At 40.7% G+C, this 21638-nt stretch overlaps 1 protein-coding gene across 4 annotated transcripts in view; it reads left to right on the forward strand.

Annotated features, from left to right (window-relative positions):
- The window catches only part of Tsp66E (Tetraspanin 66E), a 32420-nt gene extending 10893 nt beyond the window's left edge, over positions 1-21527 (forward strand). Inside the window, exons 2-9 of one of the 4 annotated variants that reach the window (XM_012376480.2) lie at positions 4346-4431; positions 5235-5333; positions 12082-12210; positions 12368-12442; positions 12696-12803; positions 13548-13712; positions 14358-14499; positions 14681-15978. In XM_012376480.2, coding sequence (XP_012231903.1) covers positions 4372-4431; positions 5235-5333; positions 12082-12210; positions 12368-12442; positions 12696-12803; positions 13548-13712; positions 14358-14499; positions 14681-14715 — 813 coding nt within the window. In that variant the 5' untranslated portion in view covers positions 4346-4371 and the 3' untranslated portion in view covers positions 14716-15978. The other 3 variants (XM_067353734.1, XM_067353736.1, XM_067353735.1) reach the window with 3 other exon arrangements.
- The last annotated feature ends 111 nt before the right edge of the window (positions 21528-21638 follow it).

Here is a 21638-nt window from a genome sequence, read left to right on the forward strand (position 1 = left end):
AAGTAGAAAATGGGCGAATTAATTATTTATATACAATTTATATGTTCAAGTGACATTTTCACATTAAAATCGTAATAAAGAAAAAATTAGAAATCAATTTCTAATGCACTTTAAGCGATCTATAATTCGCGAGATAGGATTTTAATTATAATTTTATATTGTGTGATACAGGAAATATATTTGAAAAATTGGAATACAGTCAATAAATGGGCTAAAGATATTAACGAAGAGAAAAATGTAATAAATAGCAATGTGTTACCTGTAGCTTTGTTGCTCGTGTGAATTCACTATTGCATTCGGGGCGATGGAATTCAGTCGGAATTTGTATCGACACGTTTGGAATGAGCGCGCGTTTCCTCCGCTTGCGTTCGCGAAGAGACAAGGCTGATTTCGCCGAGAAGCATTATTGAAAAGCTCGGTTTTTCTGGTACCCGCGATCGCGCAGACGTGCTGCACGCGACAATAATTGTAGTATATAGTATCCGCAACGCCACGGTCGTATTAGTATGCACAGGTGGAATCGGTTTGCCTTGAAATCTCGCGACGCAATTCGCGAGTGCGGAGCGAGACATTCACGGTATTCAATTCACGGTGCATCGCGTGTCTATTGTGCGCGGAGGCGACGATTATCTCGCGATACAAGGTGTCCTAGATTCATTGCTTACACTTTCAACTATGGAAAAAAGGAAAAACGTGTGAAATCTCGTCGACATTTGAATTGCCAAATCGTTTCAGCGTATCGCGTGGTAATGCGCGAAAATTAATCGTTCGCAATTCTGAATCGCAAATATTACGGCAAGTTCTGTATGAAATGCATCGTCGATTGAAAACCGCATTGGATTAAGTATTAAATTTAGTACACACGAGTTGTCGCAAAATTCGATATCCGCCAGTGATGATACATGGCAGTCTAAATGTTAAACGATCCGGAAAAAAACGATAGTGAATACGCGGATCATTTTTGGACTCTTATCAAATGTTTCTGGTTTCCGGATGCCTCGGCTGTTTGAAATTCTAAGTCATGAAAATTTTGGAATACTCGGTTCTGGGATTTCTAAGGTCTTAGAAAATGAAACTCTCTTGGATCGCGCGCATCACATAGAATATTCTCTCACTGGGGCGCGTTTTCTTTTGCACCAAATTCTTTGACCTATTTTGAGTTGATTTTTTCTCTGTAAAAGTACAGAGATGGCTTTTGAGCTCGTAAACGGTTCGAAATGCAGAATTTTCTGCAAATTAGTAATAATTTTAAAGAAATAAAAAAATTATAAAATATATATCGCTTTCTTTAATGAATCTCAAGTGGTCTTGAGCTATAACTTTAGCTTGAGATTTAAAAGAAATAAATTTCAAGCGGTGATTCTCTAAAATAAATGAAAATTGGAGAGTTGCGATAAATGATGTAATCTTCCTCGACATATCCTCGCAGAAGAAAAGTCGGCTGAAAATTGATCAAAGAGAATTTGCAAGGGAAATACGCCTAGTGAGAGACACGCTGTATATGACGCATTACTTTTCTCAAATAGAGTTCGCACACTTCAGTAGATCGCCAAGTTTTCGCCAGGATTTATGCGGCACGCCCTACTTTCCGCATTGTGGAAAAAGGGAGAGAGAGAGAGAGAGAGAGAGAGAGAGAGAGAGAGAGAGAGAGAGAGAGAGAAAGAGAGAGAAAGAGAGACGGAGATCGCCTTGGGACGCGCGTGTCCCAAATCCCGGACATTTCGGTCGATTCAATTTTCCGTACGCGCGATAAAGAGCGGTTAATTAATAACTTGCGAAAAATCAATGGGAGAGAAAAACCGATTTGTTTCGCGCGTGGGAAAGACTCCGCGCGATTCCACTCGCCTCCGGGCGTCATTATCCAGCGCGAGCATTACGAGCCGACCGCCTTATAAGCGAATCGTCGTAAATAGAAGAAGAAAATGGTTCGCGCCGCTGCACCATTGATGCGAAGGCAAGTTTTTGCGCCGCTCCGAGTCGGGAGAAACGGGGAAAAAGCCAAGCTCGATCCCGCGCGGTGCGGCGCAGCACGTCGACCTACTGACCTGGAACCCCCAGCATCTCGCGCTATCGGCCGATCCAATTTTCCGCGTGTCGTTGACTCGTTCCCCGTGTCGGGACTCGCTCCGGACGGTTCGCCCTGGCCGTCATCGATTCCCAGGAATGGGAGCTGCGACCCGCAGGGCGCTCGAGCTCCGCGCGCGTTCTCATTATCCCGGCGTTTCCTCCCTCGCGTTAGCCTGATTTTTCAATCAAACACGAGTCGGAGAGTCGAGGTCGCGAATTTTTCTCCGGAAAAATTCTCGATCGGGCGGGTCAAACGAACGGGGCACGTTCGGCAAAATTTGTCGTGCAAATAAAATATTAGTCTGCAATGTTTTCTTTTTTTTTTTTTTAACAAGATATGTCCGGCGGATCGGCAGATCCGCTAACAGCCGCGGTGAAACGAGCCTGCGGAGCGTACCATGTTTGTCGCGCCGAGGATCGCGAGGTCGCGGAAACTACGCGGGGTGTATCGGTTTCTCGATGGTCCAGCAGCAGCAGCAGCAGCAGCCTGCTGCAGTCGATACCGCCGCTGCGCCGAGGCGACCGCGAGGCGACGGGGGGAGGAGATGAACAGAGTTCTCGTGTAGTAACGAGAACCGTACTCCGGATATTCGATATTGGGTCGCTTGATCGCGTATCCCCCTTCCCCCCCCCCCCTCCCGCGGTCCTTTCCGCGTTGCCGATCCTCATTCGACTCGCGTAGATCTTGACACCATGCGAAATGAAAACAAAGCGTTCGAGAATTAATTTAAACGACAAATCGATAAAATTGCTTTCTCGGAATTAAATTAAAGTGGACTTTCCTTTGATAAAACACTCGAGTTTAAAGTTTAATTGGTTTAAAGTTTACATTTTTACAAAGGTGCGCCCGTAATGTCGGAAATTGGAAAGTTATGATTAATGATGCAGCCTTCCTCGATATTTTCGCCGAAGGAGGGCCGAAAATTGACTGTAGAGTTGATAATTCAGCGGATGTGCCTGTAGCGAGGGACATCCTGCACATAACACATTGCGAAATGAGAAAATATCTAGGACATCATCGTCTCACGTCACATTTTCAATTCTCAATGTCAAATATTTTAGTAAAGTAGAGACTTGATATCGCGGCACATCACAATGCTGAGCGACAAAATTACAATTGATTTTCTGTCACATGTGTTAGATTAATCTGATAAAAAGACATTTTTTCTGGGCATTAAATGTGCCGCTGATAATTTATCATTATCACGCAATGTTTTTCGTACGACATTAGCATTCCAATTTTATAAAACTGTACTTTCTACATTAATGCGTAGTATAGCGATTTTACACTGTTTAAAATATAATCGTAGTTAATTATTTTTATATTTTATCCGAGAAGCGTCTCTCTTCAATGTTCAAGAGGAATCCTTTGAATTCAGATTAGCTGCATGTCTACAACACTTATGTGCGTCTAATCAACTTACCTTGCTCGAGCATCTCGACTTGATGAATCATGTCAGCTATGTTACAACTAAGTTGTTAGTGGTTAATTTAACTTTCTCGCTAATGCAAAGGCATCATGATTATATGTAAATAAATAGCAATTATGGCGAAAAAAACCTTTACATCAGACTCTGTCTTGTGCGCGCTGTTACACGAAAAGCAAGAATGATTCTGACATCTAAAAATCGTGAAAATTCAGCGTTGCAGAGAGAAATTTGAAAAGAATTTTGAGAAGACAATCCTCCTTTTGAGCTAAGACGGCTACGCTTGTTATTATTATCGTACAGTCAAGGACGTGATCTCTATTTACCCGAATCGCTTTAATTTGAGCGTCAATGTTCACGAGAAAAAGAGCATCCTTGAGACTGATTGGCAACAAGCTGCCTGGTCTAATTCGGACAATTCTCTCCTCTTTGTTTCCCGCCCACATTGTGCGATACGTCCATGTTTGTGCACTCGCCCACACTAATTAGTTAGTCGTCGGGCATCTGTCTGTCATAAAATCAGCTTTAAATCGAAGCTTAGTCTTTCTGCATAAATAATACACAATAATATTTACCTCGATGAAAATACTGAGAAAAGTCTGTTATCTGTTAATTTCTGTTTGAAATTTTCAAGCTTGATTTCTGAAAACTTCTTCAATTTTAATTGTTCGCAATTCATTGACATTCGCGTTGAAAAGAAACAGACGCCAGGTAGTGAAAGAATCTATAAATAAAAGTTGATCCGGGCATTCTACTTTCTCGAGAGATTCACTTTTAGTTACGCTAATATATGTAATATCAGTATAATATCAGTGTGCATATAATTAACTGTACATGTAATTAATTTGCAGACACAGCTAAGAAACTCGCACTCAAGATGAGCTGTATGTCGCAGTGCGCCAAGTACTTTCTCTGCTTCTTCAACTTCGTATTCTTCGTAAGTATACAAATCTTCATAACAGTAACTTAAACCGTAGTTCGTGCATTCCTTGCGTACACCTTTCGTGAGACGCCGCGATCGCATGGCTGGTGATTTATCAACGTCGCAACTAACCGTTTTCGCGTAAGTGCGGTTCCTCTCGAGCTCCCGCTTCTCGGTGTGTCTACGGTACACCGAATTATTCACGCAATCTTACTGGCGCTTCGGGGAATTTCTGGGATCATTTTAAGTGAGAAAAGTTCGTGTCAACGTGCATCAAACGCTGTCTATATTTATGAAGCCATAACAATTTGAAACTTATGGCTCCTGCTTTCTCATTGCATATTGATTATCAGAAGCGGGGAAACGCGACATAAATTTTTTCTTAAATATCTTCTAGCTATATTTTTGAAATATATATTTTTTCACCTGCCCAAACTTCTCTTAACTACAGTTGAAGAAAAAAAAATTGATATTTCTCTCGAATTTTCTTTAAATTTGAAAAATGAACCAAATATGCTTGCACATATCTTAAATTAAATTCTAAATGTCTTGTTTCGCGTATAAATTCAATCGTTTATGGCTCTGTCTTTCTATTGTCGCTGTTTAAGAAAAAATAAATTCTTCTTTCCAACATCAGAATGTAGAATTACTGCGCGGAATTCAGGAGCCTTAAAAAAAGAAATCCATTGAAAAGTAGGAGAGAAAATTCAAGCCGGTGCTTCGCAACACTGAGCAGAGCGTCGGGCTGCCTCCTTCGGGTCAGCCTTGAAGTCCATGAAGCATAACGAAGACGTAACACTAAAGTTTGCATTTTGCAGATCGCCGGAGGAGCGGCGTTGACTGTTGGCATCTGGCTCTTTATTGACAGCAACTCCTTTACCAACCTCATCGGCAAGCTCGATCAGTCCGATATCTTGGTAAGTTTCGAACAAATTAATAGAACGTATATATCATTATACGAGTAATCTAGTCCCCTGCACACTTCGATTCGCATCAGCGATTGCAACAGCGGACTCTTCGCCCGCATATTGCAATCGCTAACATTGCCGCTGTCTCCGATTTATTCGAATACTTAATCTTTACGTAATAAATTTTTATAAAATAATACAAAAGAAATATTCCCGCGTTAATATCGGCGCTTTAAAATAATTTACTTTTTATAGTCGCCAATTTTATGGCAGTTTTTCGAGACTCTGGATTTCAACGAGAAGAATTTCTCGCCGTTTAGATACTTTGGAGGAAAATTGGTCTGTGCATATTCTTATAATCGGCGATTTATTGCTACGAGTTTCTCTTGCGTAACATTGTGGCGATTATGTCGTAAGCTCGTTATGCAAGTAGGTGCAACAACGAGATTCGACTGGACTCGCTATTATATTCTCGCGCGATTATCGTATCGATGGATATATCTTTTTCACATTTCAGCTTACGTATTCCTGCACGCGATATGTTGTAGCACAAATTATAGTCCTCTGCCGCTAAAATGTTGGCATTGAAAACATTATCTTTATCTAATACGCTTTGCATTAACACGCTCCGCGTCGGCATTGAGCGCGCATGTTCAAACGTGCGATGCGTACGGCATTGTGATACACCATTTGTATTGTAATATACATTACATCGATAACGGGTGTCATTACGACACGTGCGCGTTAATGTGATTTTTTAATACCAACGCGTCATCGGATCGATGCGCGAGACACGTCTTTTTTGCGAATTCTCGCGTTTTTTTTTCCCCCGACGCATTTTCTCACGAAGAAAATTCTTCGAGAATCGCGCAAATAATCGCGCGCTTCCGATATCTCGTGCGGCCGATCTAAATAAGTTAAAGGGGCTGCCTCTAAATTGGCTTAGGGATAAACATCTGTATCTTCCACCGGAGAGGTGCGTGCAGTGCGCGCACACACCCACTAGGCTTTCCTTAATTGCGAGCCGCTCTGAGATACGGGATAATCTACATTTAACGAGGTGCTTGACTCTATAAACCGCGTGGAGGGGGGCATGAAAAAGAGCGACCCGCCTTAAAGACCGGCCGCGGTTAACGAGAACAATGGGGAATGCTAACTTCCTTTGAATAATTACTGCTGTACACGCCTCGGAATAATCGCTGGAAAAAACCCTTTCCTTCCTCTTACGCATCTAGTTCGGCCTTGATCGGCGGAATCACGTGTCTACAATATTCTCGTACATCACTTCGATGAACTGGAGGAAACTGTTCGCGACTGAAGAACGTATCATTTTGCGGGATTGCAGCACCAATGCACACGCAAATGGCTTAAGTGCAAAAAGGATTTTGTTTTAAATAACTTTACGCCCACGTCGGGTAGGAAAGTGTGCGACGTTAATTAGCCGGACGACGACGTATCGTTACGCGGCGCTTTCTAATACCCGCCTTCTTATCACTAGTAATTAGCATGTGCTCTAGTTTCACTTTATAATTATTATGAAACTCGAGTAACAACAGCTTCTCCCGCGAAGCAACACCGGAGACGTCGCGACTCCTCGGACTCTCGCGCGAGTCTCGTTCGATCCCGATCGCGACGGACGCTCTCGATTGGAGGGCGCGAAATAATGAGCCCCTCTATGATCCACTTACGCGCGTCGCTCACATTTTCAAGCGATTTGTCCGTCGGGAATTCATTATGACGCCTGACAACTCCTCGGTTTTTTTTTCACTCGCGGCACTTCGCTATAGTTACATCGAATTATGACGTCAGAAGCGAGAGATTCTATCAAGTCTTTTTTTTTGTACTCTATACATGTCGAAGCACGTGTCACCACTCACATTCTATAGCGTAGATTGGTAAGACACATCGAAGACTCTCCTTCGCAAATTAACAAATAGCTGTAAATCTTGATCGACTCTTAAGGCTCAATTTTAATATTCGCTGGAAATGTGGGATACTGAATTACACGCACATTTACTAATGTGGGATGATAAAAAAAAAGGAGCCGTCGGTGTATCTTACAATTGTACGAACACGAATAATGGAATAGAAAATAATTAATCTACGGCGAAAAGAAATTAGGTTTCTCAATTCCGACATCGTTAATTCATTATATCGACTTAACTCGACGGGAAGTCAAGTGTCGTTAAAAATTTGTTAAGCAGAAAGATACGAAAAGAGGCGAACTTATTGTAGGAGCTATGTGTGACGCAGGTACCAGCGACGCCACGGCAGGGGAGAACGAGAAACGTAATTATCGGTACTTGGTCGCTGATGAGATGATTGTCTGTCACATTAGCGCAACGCGTGGGAGGATCATGGTGCTCCATCACGGACTCGTGGTGTTCATAGTCCACCGGCGGGCACTCGGCTCTCCATTCGTCGTCACTCACGAATATCTGGTCCCCGACATTGTCGGCCGACAATTTTTTACACATTTATATGATGCGGCGGTAGCGCAGCTAGACAGCGGAACGCCGCGGTAAAAGTAAAAGTGCCGCTTTCGTTTTACGGGCTTCGCGCGGGCGGCGAAAGGCCGTTTCGCTGCGACAAGTTGAATTACAATTAAATCGGTTATTGAGAGATGAGAGGTGTTATCGAATTGCATTCGTTAAAGTGAGCAATTCTCAAATTAAACAATCGTTGAAATTGATTTCTTCTAATTTTTGAGAGCCCCATTGAAATCTTGGCGTTGATGCGATGCCATAAATTTAACGCACTTTGATTTTAGCTTGTTTCGGTTTTAGTTACAAGTTCCTTACAAGCGATGTGCGATTGATGTATCTGCACGTGACGCGGGAAAAGGACAAAATAATGCTAATAATTTGATCGATTCACGCTTGACAAACGAACGAATCATCGTTGCGTTATTAGCGAAGGCTCGCTTAGAAAGTCACTTCTAATCGTCCTAATCGACGGATGTAACTTGCAGTTGTTAACGGTGTCGTCTCTTAGAAACCTCTCGCGAACAGAATCCGTTTCGCGAATCAAGTGGGTTAGTTGCTTAAGATGTTATGCGTTTCGCAGACATCACTCGGACATGTCCGGTCCGCTGCCGCTCTTTGTCAGAGAGAATGCGCTAGACGAATCAGGAAATCGGGAGAAATTTCCGTAAAAACAGTCGATGCAAGATTTAATAAAGAGCTCGCAGATCGAAGAAAGTGCGCTCAGTGAGGCGTCTTGCGCAGTAAATTCTAGAACATTAGCGAGAACTACTCGGAAAGAGACGATTTTAAGACAGTCGATTAAGTGTTTCATCCGTATCGCGCGCTGTTATCGCGCGGCTTAGCGAGTGATAGCGCTGTCGTTTACATTTCCTCGACAACGATTGCGTTTCTCGTTGCCGTCGTCATTGAAATTTAGTCGCATCGATTCCTCGATTTATGGTATTCCGTTAATTGCCGCTTGAGCAACGTCGACAAAGGATGGGGCTTAACGCTAATAATCGCTTGGTTCCGTCCTTGAATGCTTTACACAGTGAATGATTATAGACTGTAACATTAGTATTAACGAAGAATGTTAATGGCACATTGTACAGCTGGTTCGAAATTAGAAAAGAAAGTCTCTCGCGAGCGAGGAAATTCAGGAACGCCGATTTCTATGGGTGTTCGATCTCTCTTCGAGTACGCTCGCTGCATTCGCGAGTATAAGGGAAGCAAGTATTTAGGGCGTACGCCGTTAGCTCCAGAAAATGCATTAACTCGCTGACGCACGCGCAACGCACATCCACGTACTGCAAATGCATTAAATTGGGTCATTTCGGAGCAACAGCTCGCACGACGACGAGCCACGCTCGTGCGCGTTCGACGTTCGCTCGTACACCGTGCATTTTTTATGAGGCCTCATACTGTTCTCACTTTAACTCTTTAGTTGCTGAATTGCTTCAAAAAAGATAAGTTTGTTTACAGAGTCTTTTTATCTTTATCAACGATTAGGTACAAGATAATTTTAAAGTGATTTCACTTTTAATGAAATTTATTTTTTTGTTAGAAAATGTTCGGCAAGTGAAAAAATTCTAGAATCGATTTTTTTTCGAGATGAAGAAAGTTGCAATTTTTGAATTTTAGATTCTACTTGAAATTAATTTGATTTATATTATCTGTTTGTTCTTTTCAAGTTTAATTTTTAAAAAGTACTTATTTTTAATTGTCATGCATAATTCCATACTTTGATATTTTAAAGTTACGAAGAGAAAATGAATTCAAAGAATGCATAATTCAGAGGAAGTGCGAATGAAGGATGAAGACTCTTGTATATGAAATAATATATTCAATAATTCTACAAGATGATTCATTGTTTTAAGCTAATTGTATACGTAATATCCCATTACTCACCGTCTTAATTTCAATGACAAATTTCCTGATAAACCTGGATGAATCATTTTTTTGGTTTTATTCAGCTAAAAATATCATCAATTTTCTAATTATAATCGATTTAAAGAGGAAAGCTTTTTATAAACTGAGCTTCAAGGAAGCACAAACTCAATAAATGTCTAGACTATTTTTAGCATATTTTATTTTAAAACCTGCTTGCAAAGAATATAATATTAGAAAATTGAGAAACCTTTCTTGCTGCGGAAAGATCAACTCCAAATTAATCATCGAGTCCTGCCGTTACAATTAAGATCGCGAGTTGTGGAGCATCGTGTGTTTAAAGCTGAAGTGTTGCATCGCGCTTGCTTATCACTCATTATCGAGCTTTGAATAGGCTCGATTAATCTGACGGAACGAGTCGGTGAAACCGAACACGCGGGATACCCTTATTAGTCCTTTCACCTGGTGACCTGATTTTTCGCGGCACGCTCCGTCGCCGTCAAGCAGTAGTGCTCAATAAGACGCGCAGCGTTACGGCGCGCCTATACTAAGGCGGCGTCGAACTAAAAATACTTTATGTCCGTTCAACAGGTGTTCGAGATAAGAATGTGCGGCGTGCCCGTGAAGTAATCCGTGCGGCAGGTACAAATCGGTCGAAACAGTCGGCAAGCTGTTTTAGACAAGTGGCTACTTTGTTCTCCCGCGAATGTAAAACGGCGCGTCACGCAACATGATTGCCTTTATCTAACGCATAAAATAACAAACATTACACGACGAATTCTGCTGCTGTTACTCGCGCATTATTACGAGCATTCTCGAACGAGAAAATGAGAGATGACGAAACTTTAGCCTTTTACATTGCATCGCTCGCGGTAAAAGCTATCGATCGGCTATCGATAGCTGTCGATACATTTCGTATTCTCGAGAATTCTTTCGACAATAAGTAAGATTTCTTTGTTACACCACGACGGAATTAACGCAAACAATCGCTGAATTGTGCGTCGCGTCTTAAATTTGCATACCTCGTGCATATCTGCTTGCCGAGAAGGCTTTAAGTAAATTTGTGCGACGAAAATTTATGGGGAGATATATCTTTCTCTGCCGTAATGCCAGATATCACTTCGCACTTAATTGCGCTTGATTAAATTTAAAAATGCGTTCACCATCCAAAAGGAAGATTGATAGAGTTAATATTTCTCTTTACGATTTTATATTCGCTTATTAATTTTTCTCGGTGATTTTAAAGCTCGGGATTATATCATGTTCTTCCATTTCGCGCAGTTTTCCGATTTCGACGGCTTTTTAAGGGAAACATTTTTATTAATGACATGATTATTAAAATTATCTCCTCGGCATAAAATTATTGCAGTCAAACAAATGTACATATACATATGTTGTGCAAGAAGAGAAAGTTTTTTCGAGGCATTACAGTGTTTACTTTCTTTTTTCATTAAATTTAATTTTTTAATTGCCGGTTTGAAAAAAAAAGAAACAGTAGAATACATATTCAGGAAGCGTTTTTTTCTCAACGAATACAATCGACGTGATGAGTCCTCGAAGATTTCCAACGGCAACATCGAGGGGAGGCTTGTTTCTCGCGCGACACCCCCGCATAAAGGCTCATCTATATTGCCACTCCGATCCGCCTCGTGAAACTCGATATCCATCATGCACGGCCGAGACGACAGTTCGCATGTAGCGAGCTTATAAGTATTCTAAGTGCCGTTCTCGCAAGCCATTATGTCATCCTCTTATATCGAGCATGTTTTGTGACGATGTACAATACTCGCATAGATACTCGGCGCGGGCGAGCCGACGAGCGTCGGTTTAATAATTGTTCGCAACTTGCGTGCACTGGAACGTGCTCCTCGCATAAATTATGTCGAACAATAAATATAGTATGCATAAGAATGGTGGCGCGATTAGCGACAAAGCGCCATTGATATTTTAATTTATGGAAATGCGATTAATCGTTCCGTGATTGTTCGCAGATTGACTGCTAGACGGATTGTTACAATTTCGTTTTACATACAAATTGCTTTCGTATTAATTCTGGAGTTTAGTGATTTGTAAAAAATATTATAAACCTTTCTTTTTTTTTTTTTTTTGACTAAATTGTATTAAAGAATTGATAAACGAGTAGAGCGTATTTTTGTGAGAATTTCTACGATTTTTTTCGTTTTTTCTACATTTTTTACAAATGCAGACTCATTTATCGACGTAAATTTATTAATTAGGAATGCAGTTCTACATTAATAAGTATTACAATAAACGGCGACTGCGGTAGAAAAAAAAGACTCTAGAATCCTATTCTAGAAATTGCGCAATTTCACGTCCCACATTCAATAATGAATATTTAATGAAACGATCTGCATTCTCTCATATCACGTTTTCTTGTTTTGCAGAATAAAACGGATGCCGATGTCATCAGGATGATCGCCTACATTCTCATCGCGGCCGGCGCTCTGACGTTCATCGTCAGCTTCCTCGGATATTGCGGCGCGATGTTCGAGTCCCGGTGTCTTCTATGCGTCGTAAGTTCGTTCTAATAAAACTTGTCTCGCAATTTGTTTCGCCGTCTACGGCGCGCAGACGATCAGAAATACGGTTACGGGAACTTATTCGCAGCCTATTACGGCAGGATGTGTAACGAACGAAGTTACAGAGAGAAAAATTCTTCTCTGATTACAGTACGGCATTCTGATCTTGCTGGTTTTAGTCCTGGAATGTGTGGTGGTTGGCCTCGCTTTCGGACTCAAAGGAGACGTGCGTATAATTGCCATATGATTATCATACTCATCTCCGAATCTCGTTTCTATCGCCGATTCGAGCGATGTTACACTACGCGATATATGCGACGGAAATTTAACTACTTTATTTTATATTGTTTAATTGCCGTTTAATGGCTCAAAATAATCAACTGTCAATTTTGTTATTTAGTGTAATTAGCGCACCTGCGCGGATCGAGTAAACGATCAGCCGTGTTTGTAAAGTTTATTTTAACATGAAATTTACGCAGGCCGAAAAAGGTACGCAGAGTTTCTTGAAGTCGACCATCAAGTATTACGCGACCACCGCTGATAAGGCCGAGACGGTGACAGTTGCGTGGGACGGTATCATGAGCCAGGTAAGACCGCTAATTATCATTAATTAAGACGCTAGCGTATGTGCCAGTTGGCGATAATTGAATCCCTGTCGCGAGCTAATGCACTTGCCGTTAATGCTACATTGATTCTTCCGGATTTCATTTATCTTGCATGTAGAAGTGCCATTAATTGGCCAAGTCGCTCTAACTGCGCGGCGCTTTGGTATATAAGTGAAAGTTTGTAATATCACACGGACGCGCTATCGCGCTCGCTATCGTACCGTTTTGCAGCGGAATTACAGGCTGCAAACTACAAATTACTCGTTGGAGAGAATTTCGTTTTGGGACTTATTGATAAATTATAGAGAGAAATGTGGACGTGCAGAAGTCACTCGCACGATCCCGAGCTGTGGAAACCGGATAGATTTTTTTCGCGACTTTCCACTTTCAACTTAGAACTTTCAGATGTACGCCGAAGCCGCTCTAGGAAGAGGAAACCAGTCAGGAAACTGAAAAATCAGCTTTCCAGTTTCTAAAAGTTAAAGTTCGCCAAAATCGATGAGCCGAAAGTGTCATAATATTCGCATATTCGCGAGTTTCACTAAACACGCCATTAAATTCACGACGAACAATGCAAGAAGAAATTATTTACAGCTTTTAAGTGTACAGTCTATCCTCTGTGTTTATTTATTTTCTCGGTCACGAGTCTAAAGAAAGTAAAGAAAAAAAATATTTGTACGATGCTGAAGAACGCGAGATGTCTGGTATGGCTGGAAATTCTTTCAGCTTCACTGTTGCGGCGTGGAAAGCTACCTGGACTTCCGTGACAACAAGAATTGGACTTTGACCGGAAAAACTGTGCCCGAGGCCTGCTGTATAAAGGAGAACGACGCTCTGAAAGATCCCTCGTGTCCGATTAGCCCTACCGCGGCCAACTCGTACTATCAAACGGTAAGATACGTCTTATTACTTCAGTTCTTGTTACTTTAATAAGTTTTTCGTTATTACACGGCGGTATCTAGCTCTAGGCACGCTAGCGTAATTGTCGTTCTACGGAGCGCGAATCGCATGGACGTATTCACGTATAACACACTTTCCCCTTGACAATTTTCTGAGCGTGACTCGACATTGGCATTGCGTGCTCCTAGTCCTCGCACGCTGAGGCATCCATAAAGATGTATTTGAGCAGATAGTCTCGTGCTGTGCGTGCTAGAAAAACATTTATACAAGCTTCGCATTTTATACGAACTTTACGCTCGGTTTTGACACGAAGTTTCCTAAACGATAATGCGATCTTTTTTTATTTTTCGATCTTATTAAAGATCGCGTTAACACTGAGATTTCGTAAAAGTAAAGTTTACTCGAGATTCAGATTGCTTGCGAAAATTCGTCTGAAAATAAAAAAAAAAGATTGATCGAATAAGTGGATTGAAAATTTTCTTATCGGCAATTATTTTGGTGTTAAATTTCCGCCGATTAGCTCTGTGATTAAAATTCTGTAAAGTTTTGTAAAGTTATTTGTCACCTGACTCGCAATATACATGCTCGCTTATCTGTACATATCGCGTCAAACTAACTACACTTATTTACTCGCAGGGTTGCTACAAAGCCATGGTGACCGCTATCGAGGAAAACGCGGCGATAGTGATCGGTGTGGCCGCTGCCCTGGTCTTCATCGAGATCTTGGTCATCATTCTGGCGCTGTACCTAGCCTGCTGCTACTGGCGTCCACAACATGGTAGGCTCGGTGTTAAAGTCAGTTATTAAATTCCGGTAGTAAGCGCGCAAAAAAAAAAAAAAGATATAAAAAAAGAAAAAAGAAAATAACTATACGATTTCCGCTGAACGATTTCCTCGGCCGGTTAGGGAGATTGTCAGTTTCATTTACGGTAAAATGTGACCTCTTTAACACTTTGCAGTTTATCGATGCGTAGAACCTTCTGGCAAGGAGTAACCTCGAGAGCAGAATGTGCTGAGCTTTCTGCCAGCAGCTCTTTTGAACGCAGTTCTTTTTCCTTTATGGACTTCGCGAATACCTCGACTGTGCTTATTTTTGTATGTGTATATGTGATCACATATGTATACATGCAAAAGATCTATATATGCATATACATAATACTCATATATATATGCATAACACATGTACATACACGTGTACTTTCGTGTGTCCTTCCAACGCAATGGCGATGCAAGTCGAATCCGGTGGCATCGTACCGCATCGTGCACTCCGATTGCATACAGTCTTAGAAACTACATAACGAGAGTCGAAGGGTTGCGCACCGGAAGCGATCGCACACGAGTCGCTTTCGCGTGCGCCATCTCTTCGTCCCTTCGGTTATCGGCATGTTAATGTATGAACTTTAATGGAAATCGCGTTGAGCGGAAAGCGCACACAATATGGGCTTCGTGATGTTGGTTTCAACGAATCAGACTCTCGTTGGTTGCATGTGCCAAATTACCGTGCGGTCAATCGCGGGACCGCTGACAGCCGTCAAGCGCTTTATACCGACGCTAAAGTGCCAATGTATCAAACGCAATCGCTCTCTCGACGCACACGCGACGTTTTCCGTTCTTCAGCGGTTCTGAAGACGGGGAAACTGAACGAAGGTGAAACGCTTCTCCCGACATGGACGTCAGTTCGATAAAGATACGATTAGAGACACTTTCAACATTCCCGCGCGCTATTAGCATACAATACTCGTTCGTGTCCGCTCAACGCGCGCTTAACGATCTGTATAAATATCTGTGTATTCGATATCGTCACAATTGCACACTGTGCCGTGCACTGTTTAAATGCTTTAAGCTCGGGCGGAATGTGACCAATATTATATATATACATATATATATATATATATATAGTATCGGAATATTCCTCGAGCATTGTAATGACGTCGAAATTTCCGCACGAAAAACGCGAAATCAGTAACTTTGCAATTATTTGTACCGGTTTACGATCCCTTATCGGATAGCTTGCTCTTTCCCAAGAATTCTTGATATACCTTTTTCAATTGCATATATGATACATTCGCACGAACCACTTCCGATATATTTTACATTCCGTTGTCACCCCACATAGAAATAGCCTGTCCCTACGCAGCGCCCGCGATCGGCCAGCGATGGCCGATCTACGGCTGCCAAGAATCTGCTGTCCAGTATCGGCCCATTTGCTGACCCATTACTGGCGGATGACTGTCTTATAATCTGTATGGATTTTTTTTTGTAGAATAACGCCAACGATTGGTCGATCCACGGCTGGCAGTCATCGGCCAAGTGCTGGCTCAGTACTGGACCGTTCGTAAAATCCTACTCGGGCAATCAGCACGAACGAAAACTGTCGCACGAATTTTCTCGAATTTAATGTTTATGGACGATCGGGACCGATTGACCGAAATGGCGAAAGCGGTGTTGTTTGAGTGCAGCACAGTTTCACGTTCGGATGCCCGACGACGAGGCGCACGGCGCCTCGTCGCGAGCGCGATTATTAGCGTAGCGTGTCTATTCGATATCCATCCTATATTAAAAGTAGTTTCCCTTTTCCACCGACCGGAAGGCATTGACAAATGGACGTTCTTTTAGCTTGTGTAGACGTATCGTCGAGACAGGCCTGGTGAGGTGCTGAAGTAAGGATGATGATTTTGATGGGGTTTGCTTTCAAGTAAGACGGAGGTGACGCTGTCAGTCGACAGCCGACGCCTCCCCCGCTGCCGCTTCGCCGCAGCGTCTAGATCTATCATCCCACTCTACTTTTTACATGCGTTCTTTCGTTGGATTCTATTCTGAGGCATGGTAGCTTTGCTCTCCACCCCTTTTGCATGGCCATGCTGTTTTGTATATAATTTGACAGAGAGGCAGAGGAGAGAGAGAGAGAGAGGGAGTGGTATAGAAGGTGGCAGAGAGGGAGAGAGGCCCGATTGCATCGTTACGCAGCGCAACCTGTAACAAGGTGCACAGCGAGTTATTGTTCTTTACAGTGGTTTAACTTTGAGCAGGATATGTTTTACGCATGGAACGATATATCACGGAGCAGCTGGTATGCACTCTGTGAAAATTATAAGTGTGCATTCATAGTACGATCATTAATCAAATTGTTGCTATTATTGTTTCAGTATCTACAGGGCGTTCCTCGCCAAGCGTGCTCCCTTTGAGCCGCAGATTCTCCGGGCAGTTTCGAGTGGGTTTTTCCTCAGCGAAAATGCCGAGAAAGATTACATCGTTTATTGTAATTTTTCCCATTTTCAACATTACGTACATTTTTGTGTAGTTAAATTAAAGTCTTATCATAACAAGTTTGAATTAACTCAAGAATATTATTTTATTATTTATTTGATGCTTCAAAGTTTAGTTTCAAAAAAATATATCCACTTCTTGTGACTTTATTTTCTTTTAATTTTGGATATCTCGACATTCTTGTAAAGAAAAAAAATCGACTCAAAACTGATGATGGAAATCGCCAGATCGTTCAAAGGCAGTGCGCTAAGCGCGAGGAACACCGTGTAATAATATAATATCGACAGAGATGACTACTGCGTATGGTGATAAAAAGATATAAACGAAGTCTATGCAAAAAAAAAGACGTAAAGTAGCGTAATATATTAGACGTTTAAATGTGCAATCGCTGTTTCATGTTTATGTCTAATCTAAACGATGTTAATTTAGAAGAGATTAGATATTACAAATAGACATTCCTCGAGTCTCGCGTATGGGGACACCGCATTCCACTGCTTGCGAGAAAATAACGAAGCTGATAAACGAGGCCAAAGTTTAGAAAAGTACGAGTCACTAATCAAAACGTTCCATCCTAAACGGCACACATTTTTGCAATTCAAATAATACGAGTTTTAACATCGCACACATACGAGCGCAAAAGCAATTCTGCTAACGCACGCTCTACGATTCTCTGAGAAAACGAAAAACGTACCATCGTGTTTTTATCATGCCAAGCGAATATGCAATTGGGCCTGCGAGTCTCATTTAAGTTTCAGCATAACTCCATTGCATTTCACGATCTTTTTTCACATTTTAGCAATCATCGGCACATATTATTAAATACGCAGCGAAATTCTACTCGGAATTGTTCTACACAGTAACACGATATTAACTGTTTCCTCTGGTTTTTTTTCCTCCCTTTTTCTAATTTAGAGTAGCTTAGTCGGCAATCTAATGTCTCAGTGTTGCAAACGCTATATGGTACCTAACAGATACACCACTGATCATAAGATAAGGAAAAAATCTCTCATTCACATATGTAAAGAACACAAGATGCACTATTGTAAATAGGACGACGTACAATTTCGAGGAGAAGTCCAATTATCTCGATAAGAAAATCAATAATGTGTATTTAGTGTACCTTCAATGTTTCACAAACACCGCTGTAAACAAATCTGTACGTATGCGCACCGAACACACGCAGAGGGCAAAAGCAAGAAAACAAAAAAAAAAAAGGTTTCAAGACTGAAAATTCAGAAACGATATTGAATCGCACGTTACAATGAGTTGATTTCACGCGAATCGAGGATATCGTTTCCCCCAACGAGACAACGTGTTTTTAGAATAGAATATATTTTTGTAATCCTTTGCGACGCATCGATGCGGCACACGTTGCATTTTGCGCGTACGCGTGAAGTGGTGTGCGTATCGATGTGTCGGTCGAAAATGCCAAAAGACGATGCACAAATCTTACGCTCTTTCTTCGGGGTACCTGAACTTTTCTAGATTTAACGGCGACGCGTCCACGCGGCGCGGGGTCTCTCGGTGACGTCACAACCACGAAACAAATCGCCGCGATGTTCCCGCGAGCCTCCCGCGCTTCGCGGACGAATCGCAAATCGCTTATTTGATGGCTGCCACGCCGTTCGCGCGTACATCGACCCGAGGGGGGTCTTTTTAATCGTTCTTCCTTCCGTGCCGGCTGTGCGCGTACGTACAAAATAGACGAATCGAACACGGTACAACTTGATGGCGGACGGTAGTCTTTACGCGATGCTCTTTACATATATAGCTAAACTAATTGTTCATGCCGCACATTCTAGACATTTTCGTTTCCAGTGTTAACTTGTTGGTGCTGCTGTTGACGAGGCATTAAGAGCATGGAACTGTTGAGTAGTGCCTCCTAGCACGTTGAGCCCTTAGCGCTCCTGTGCCTTGCTTGCTTGAAACTCTAGCTGCTAGCCCAAGCCTAGGCTAGCCGAGAAGTCGGCCGACAGAAACAAATTCCGACGCTTGAGTTAACGAAACGTTTCTCGGGGGAGATGCACTTGGCAGTGACGTGGGGGATATGATTAAGCGCAGCGTGTCGCGTTGCGTTCTTTCCCTTCTAAAAGAAAACTACCGGATTTCGGACCATCATTCTCACGTATGTCAACAAATTATATATATAGAATGTGCTATATACGATAAATATAGTATGGCAAAATATGCGATATCATATTCGACACGAATCTTATATATATATATATTGTTCTTACGAAGTATCCCAATGTCACTGCGAATTGACAACGTTTCGTGGTTTCGCTAAATGTTTATATCATGGAGGTACAAGCGTTTAAAATAAGGCAGAAAGTTGGGATATCGTATGCGAAGAGTGTATTGCAGTTTAATATTTTTTTTTTCTTCTTCTTTCTTCCTTTTCTAATCTTTCGTCTCTCGTCCGCAAGTTAATGCGAGTAAATGTCGATAATGAACATAGTAGGTGTACATACGATGATATTAGATATTTTCATAAAACATATTTTAGATGCTTGTATCATAACTCGGAATACTCACGCGATGTTTCGTCCATTCCAGAATGGAAATGTTTAACGACAAGAATCCGCTGTACTTTTCGCCATATCTTTTTCGCTGTTTTATTACCGCGTTCGAATTTTTTCGACATTTTTGTGAAAGTCTCTTTATACGTACAGAGTTGCTGAATCGTAACGACTTTACGTAAGATCGATTTTAGTGGCATTTTTCGAGGAATGTACGCGTTAAGTACGCCAACGAGCTGATTGCATCAGCGATTACAAAACTGTATATTTTTCTGCGAGAAAATATTTCGTTTCAAGTGTTATCGGCGAGAAAGATGAACAGAAAAGGTACACAGGATGAAATCCTGTAACTTGAATCTCATATTATACAGTATGATTTTTGACTTCGTCCTGATATATGCTTCTAGCCTTGTATTCTCTTTATGTACCTGGTTAAAAATCGTCGATTATAATCGTCAGATGTAGATATCTGAGAAATATATATGGAAAAAAAGAAAAAAAAAAAGAAAACGGCGCGTCACTGCTGATAGCATAGATCGGGAGGAGCATTTTTTACATATACATACATTTTGAGTATATCACGAAGTCGAGAGCTGTTAAGCATTTATATTGAAAGTTAATTCTTGTTTTCTTTATCTTTGTTCTGTCGATTGCCGTGTATGATGAAAATGTGCTGCACATCACTCTGTTCCTAATAGAGGAATAGCAATCAAACCTCCTTTTACCTCTGACATGAGCATTGAACTTAAAAATATGTATAGATCAAAAGAATATTTTATCATACATACTTACGAATCGTCTCATGCAATATATAATTAAATATAATTCGAGCTATATAAATTATGCGTCAGCGAGCGCATAAGCACAATATATAAATCGGACAGACAGATTGGAGGATTGAAATATTCTCATTGAATCGTTAGCTGATAGTTTATGATTATTATGTATAGTAAAATGCTTGTGTTTTCACAATGTGCAGTTTAATTTAGAAATCAAGAACACGTTTTTTGCATGCAATGTGCACCACAAATATTTATATTTATTTCTGAACGTTCGCATAGTAATGTCCGTCAAGTCCGTATCTTAAAATAATGTAAAGGTTCTTTTTATTGCAATCCGATCCCTGCGTGAAACAGAGAGGTGTCTTTTCTAAGTTATTTCCCGCTTGGTGCAAGAGAGAATGATTTAAAACGTCAAAATGCCTTTTGTTGATTGAAAACAATGTAGAGGATGCATCAACCCATATTTGTGTTTGGTAATTAATGCAGTATTTTGGTTAAAAGGGATAAATTGCAATACAGATAACCTGATTCTAATAATACTGTCTAATATATAGTTCCATAATATTGAATGTATAAATTTCAGAAAAGCTGTTTAAAAATCAAGATAAAATATCAGTGTAAAAAATATGGAGCCTAAAAGGCGTCAGCTTAGAAATCTCATGTAGAATTTGTGGAAATTGAATCAAGATTAATGTGACAGATTGATGTGTTTAACTCTGGATAAAATTGCGATAAAATAACGAATAAAAACTGTAGTCGTATATGCTATGATATTATAATAGTTTCGCGTATAAAATGAATATATAATAACAACATCTATATTATACAAGTATCTTTTTACTAAAGATACGAATAAGCTATTGCAAAAAAAAAAAAAAAAAATTATTTTTGAAAGATTATGCGAGATGTTAAAATGATAAGATTACTTGAACAAATGACAAAACAACACAAACACGGCCAAGAATGCATGATATTGCTTAGTTTAAGTTGAAAATTTAAGAGTTTTAGTAGATATTTAGTTTCGTTTCGATTCGCAGTTACGAATTATCATGGAATAGGTGTATCAAGATGTATTCAAATTTTATATACAGAGACTGATACCTGACCTAAAAGTGTATATATTTGAGATGCGATTATTGAGATATACAGTTGTATTCCAATACATTATTATATTAACTATGAGTACTGTACAATTGCATATATTAAGAATATAGTACGATTGATTTTTGTTAAAAGTATTACATGTTTTTTGTATAAAAAGCTGTACACACAGAACCAAAATAAAAATTTTATATTATTCATAAATGCCAGATAAAATGTGTAACACGGATTGTTTTATTCTGTCGATT

The sequence above is a fragment of the Linepithema humile genome, chromosome 4, assembly GCF_040581485.1.
Source record: "Linepithema humile isolate Giens D197 chromosome 4, Lhum_UNIL_v1.0, whole genome shotgun sequence".
Classification (NCBI taxonomy): domain Eukaryota; kingdom Metazoa; phylum Arthropoda; class Insecta; order Hymenoptera; family Formicidae; genus Linepithema; species Linepithema humile.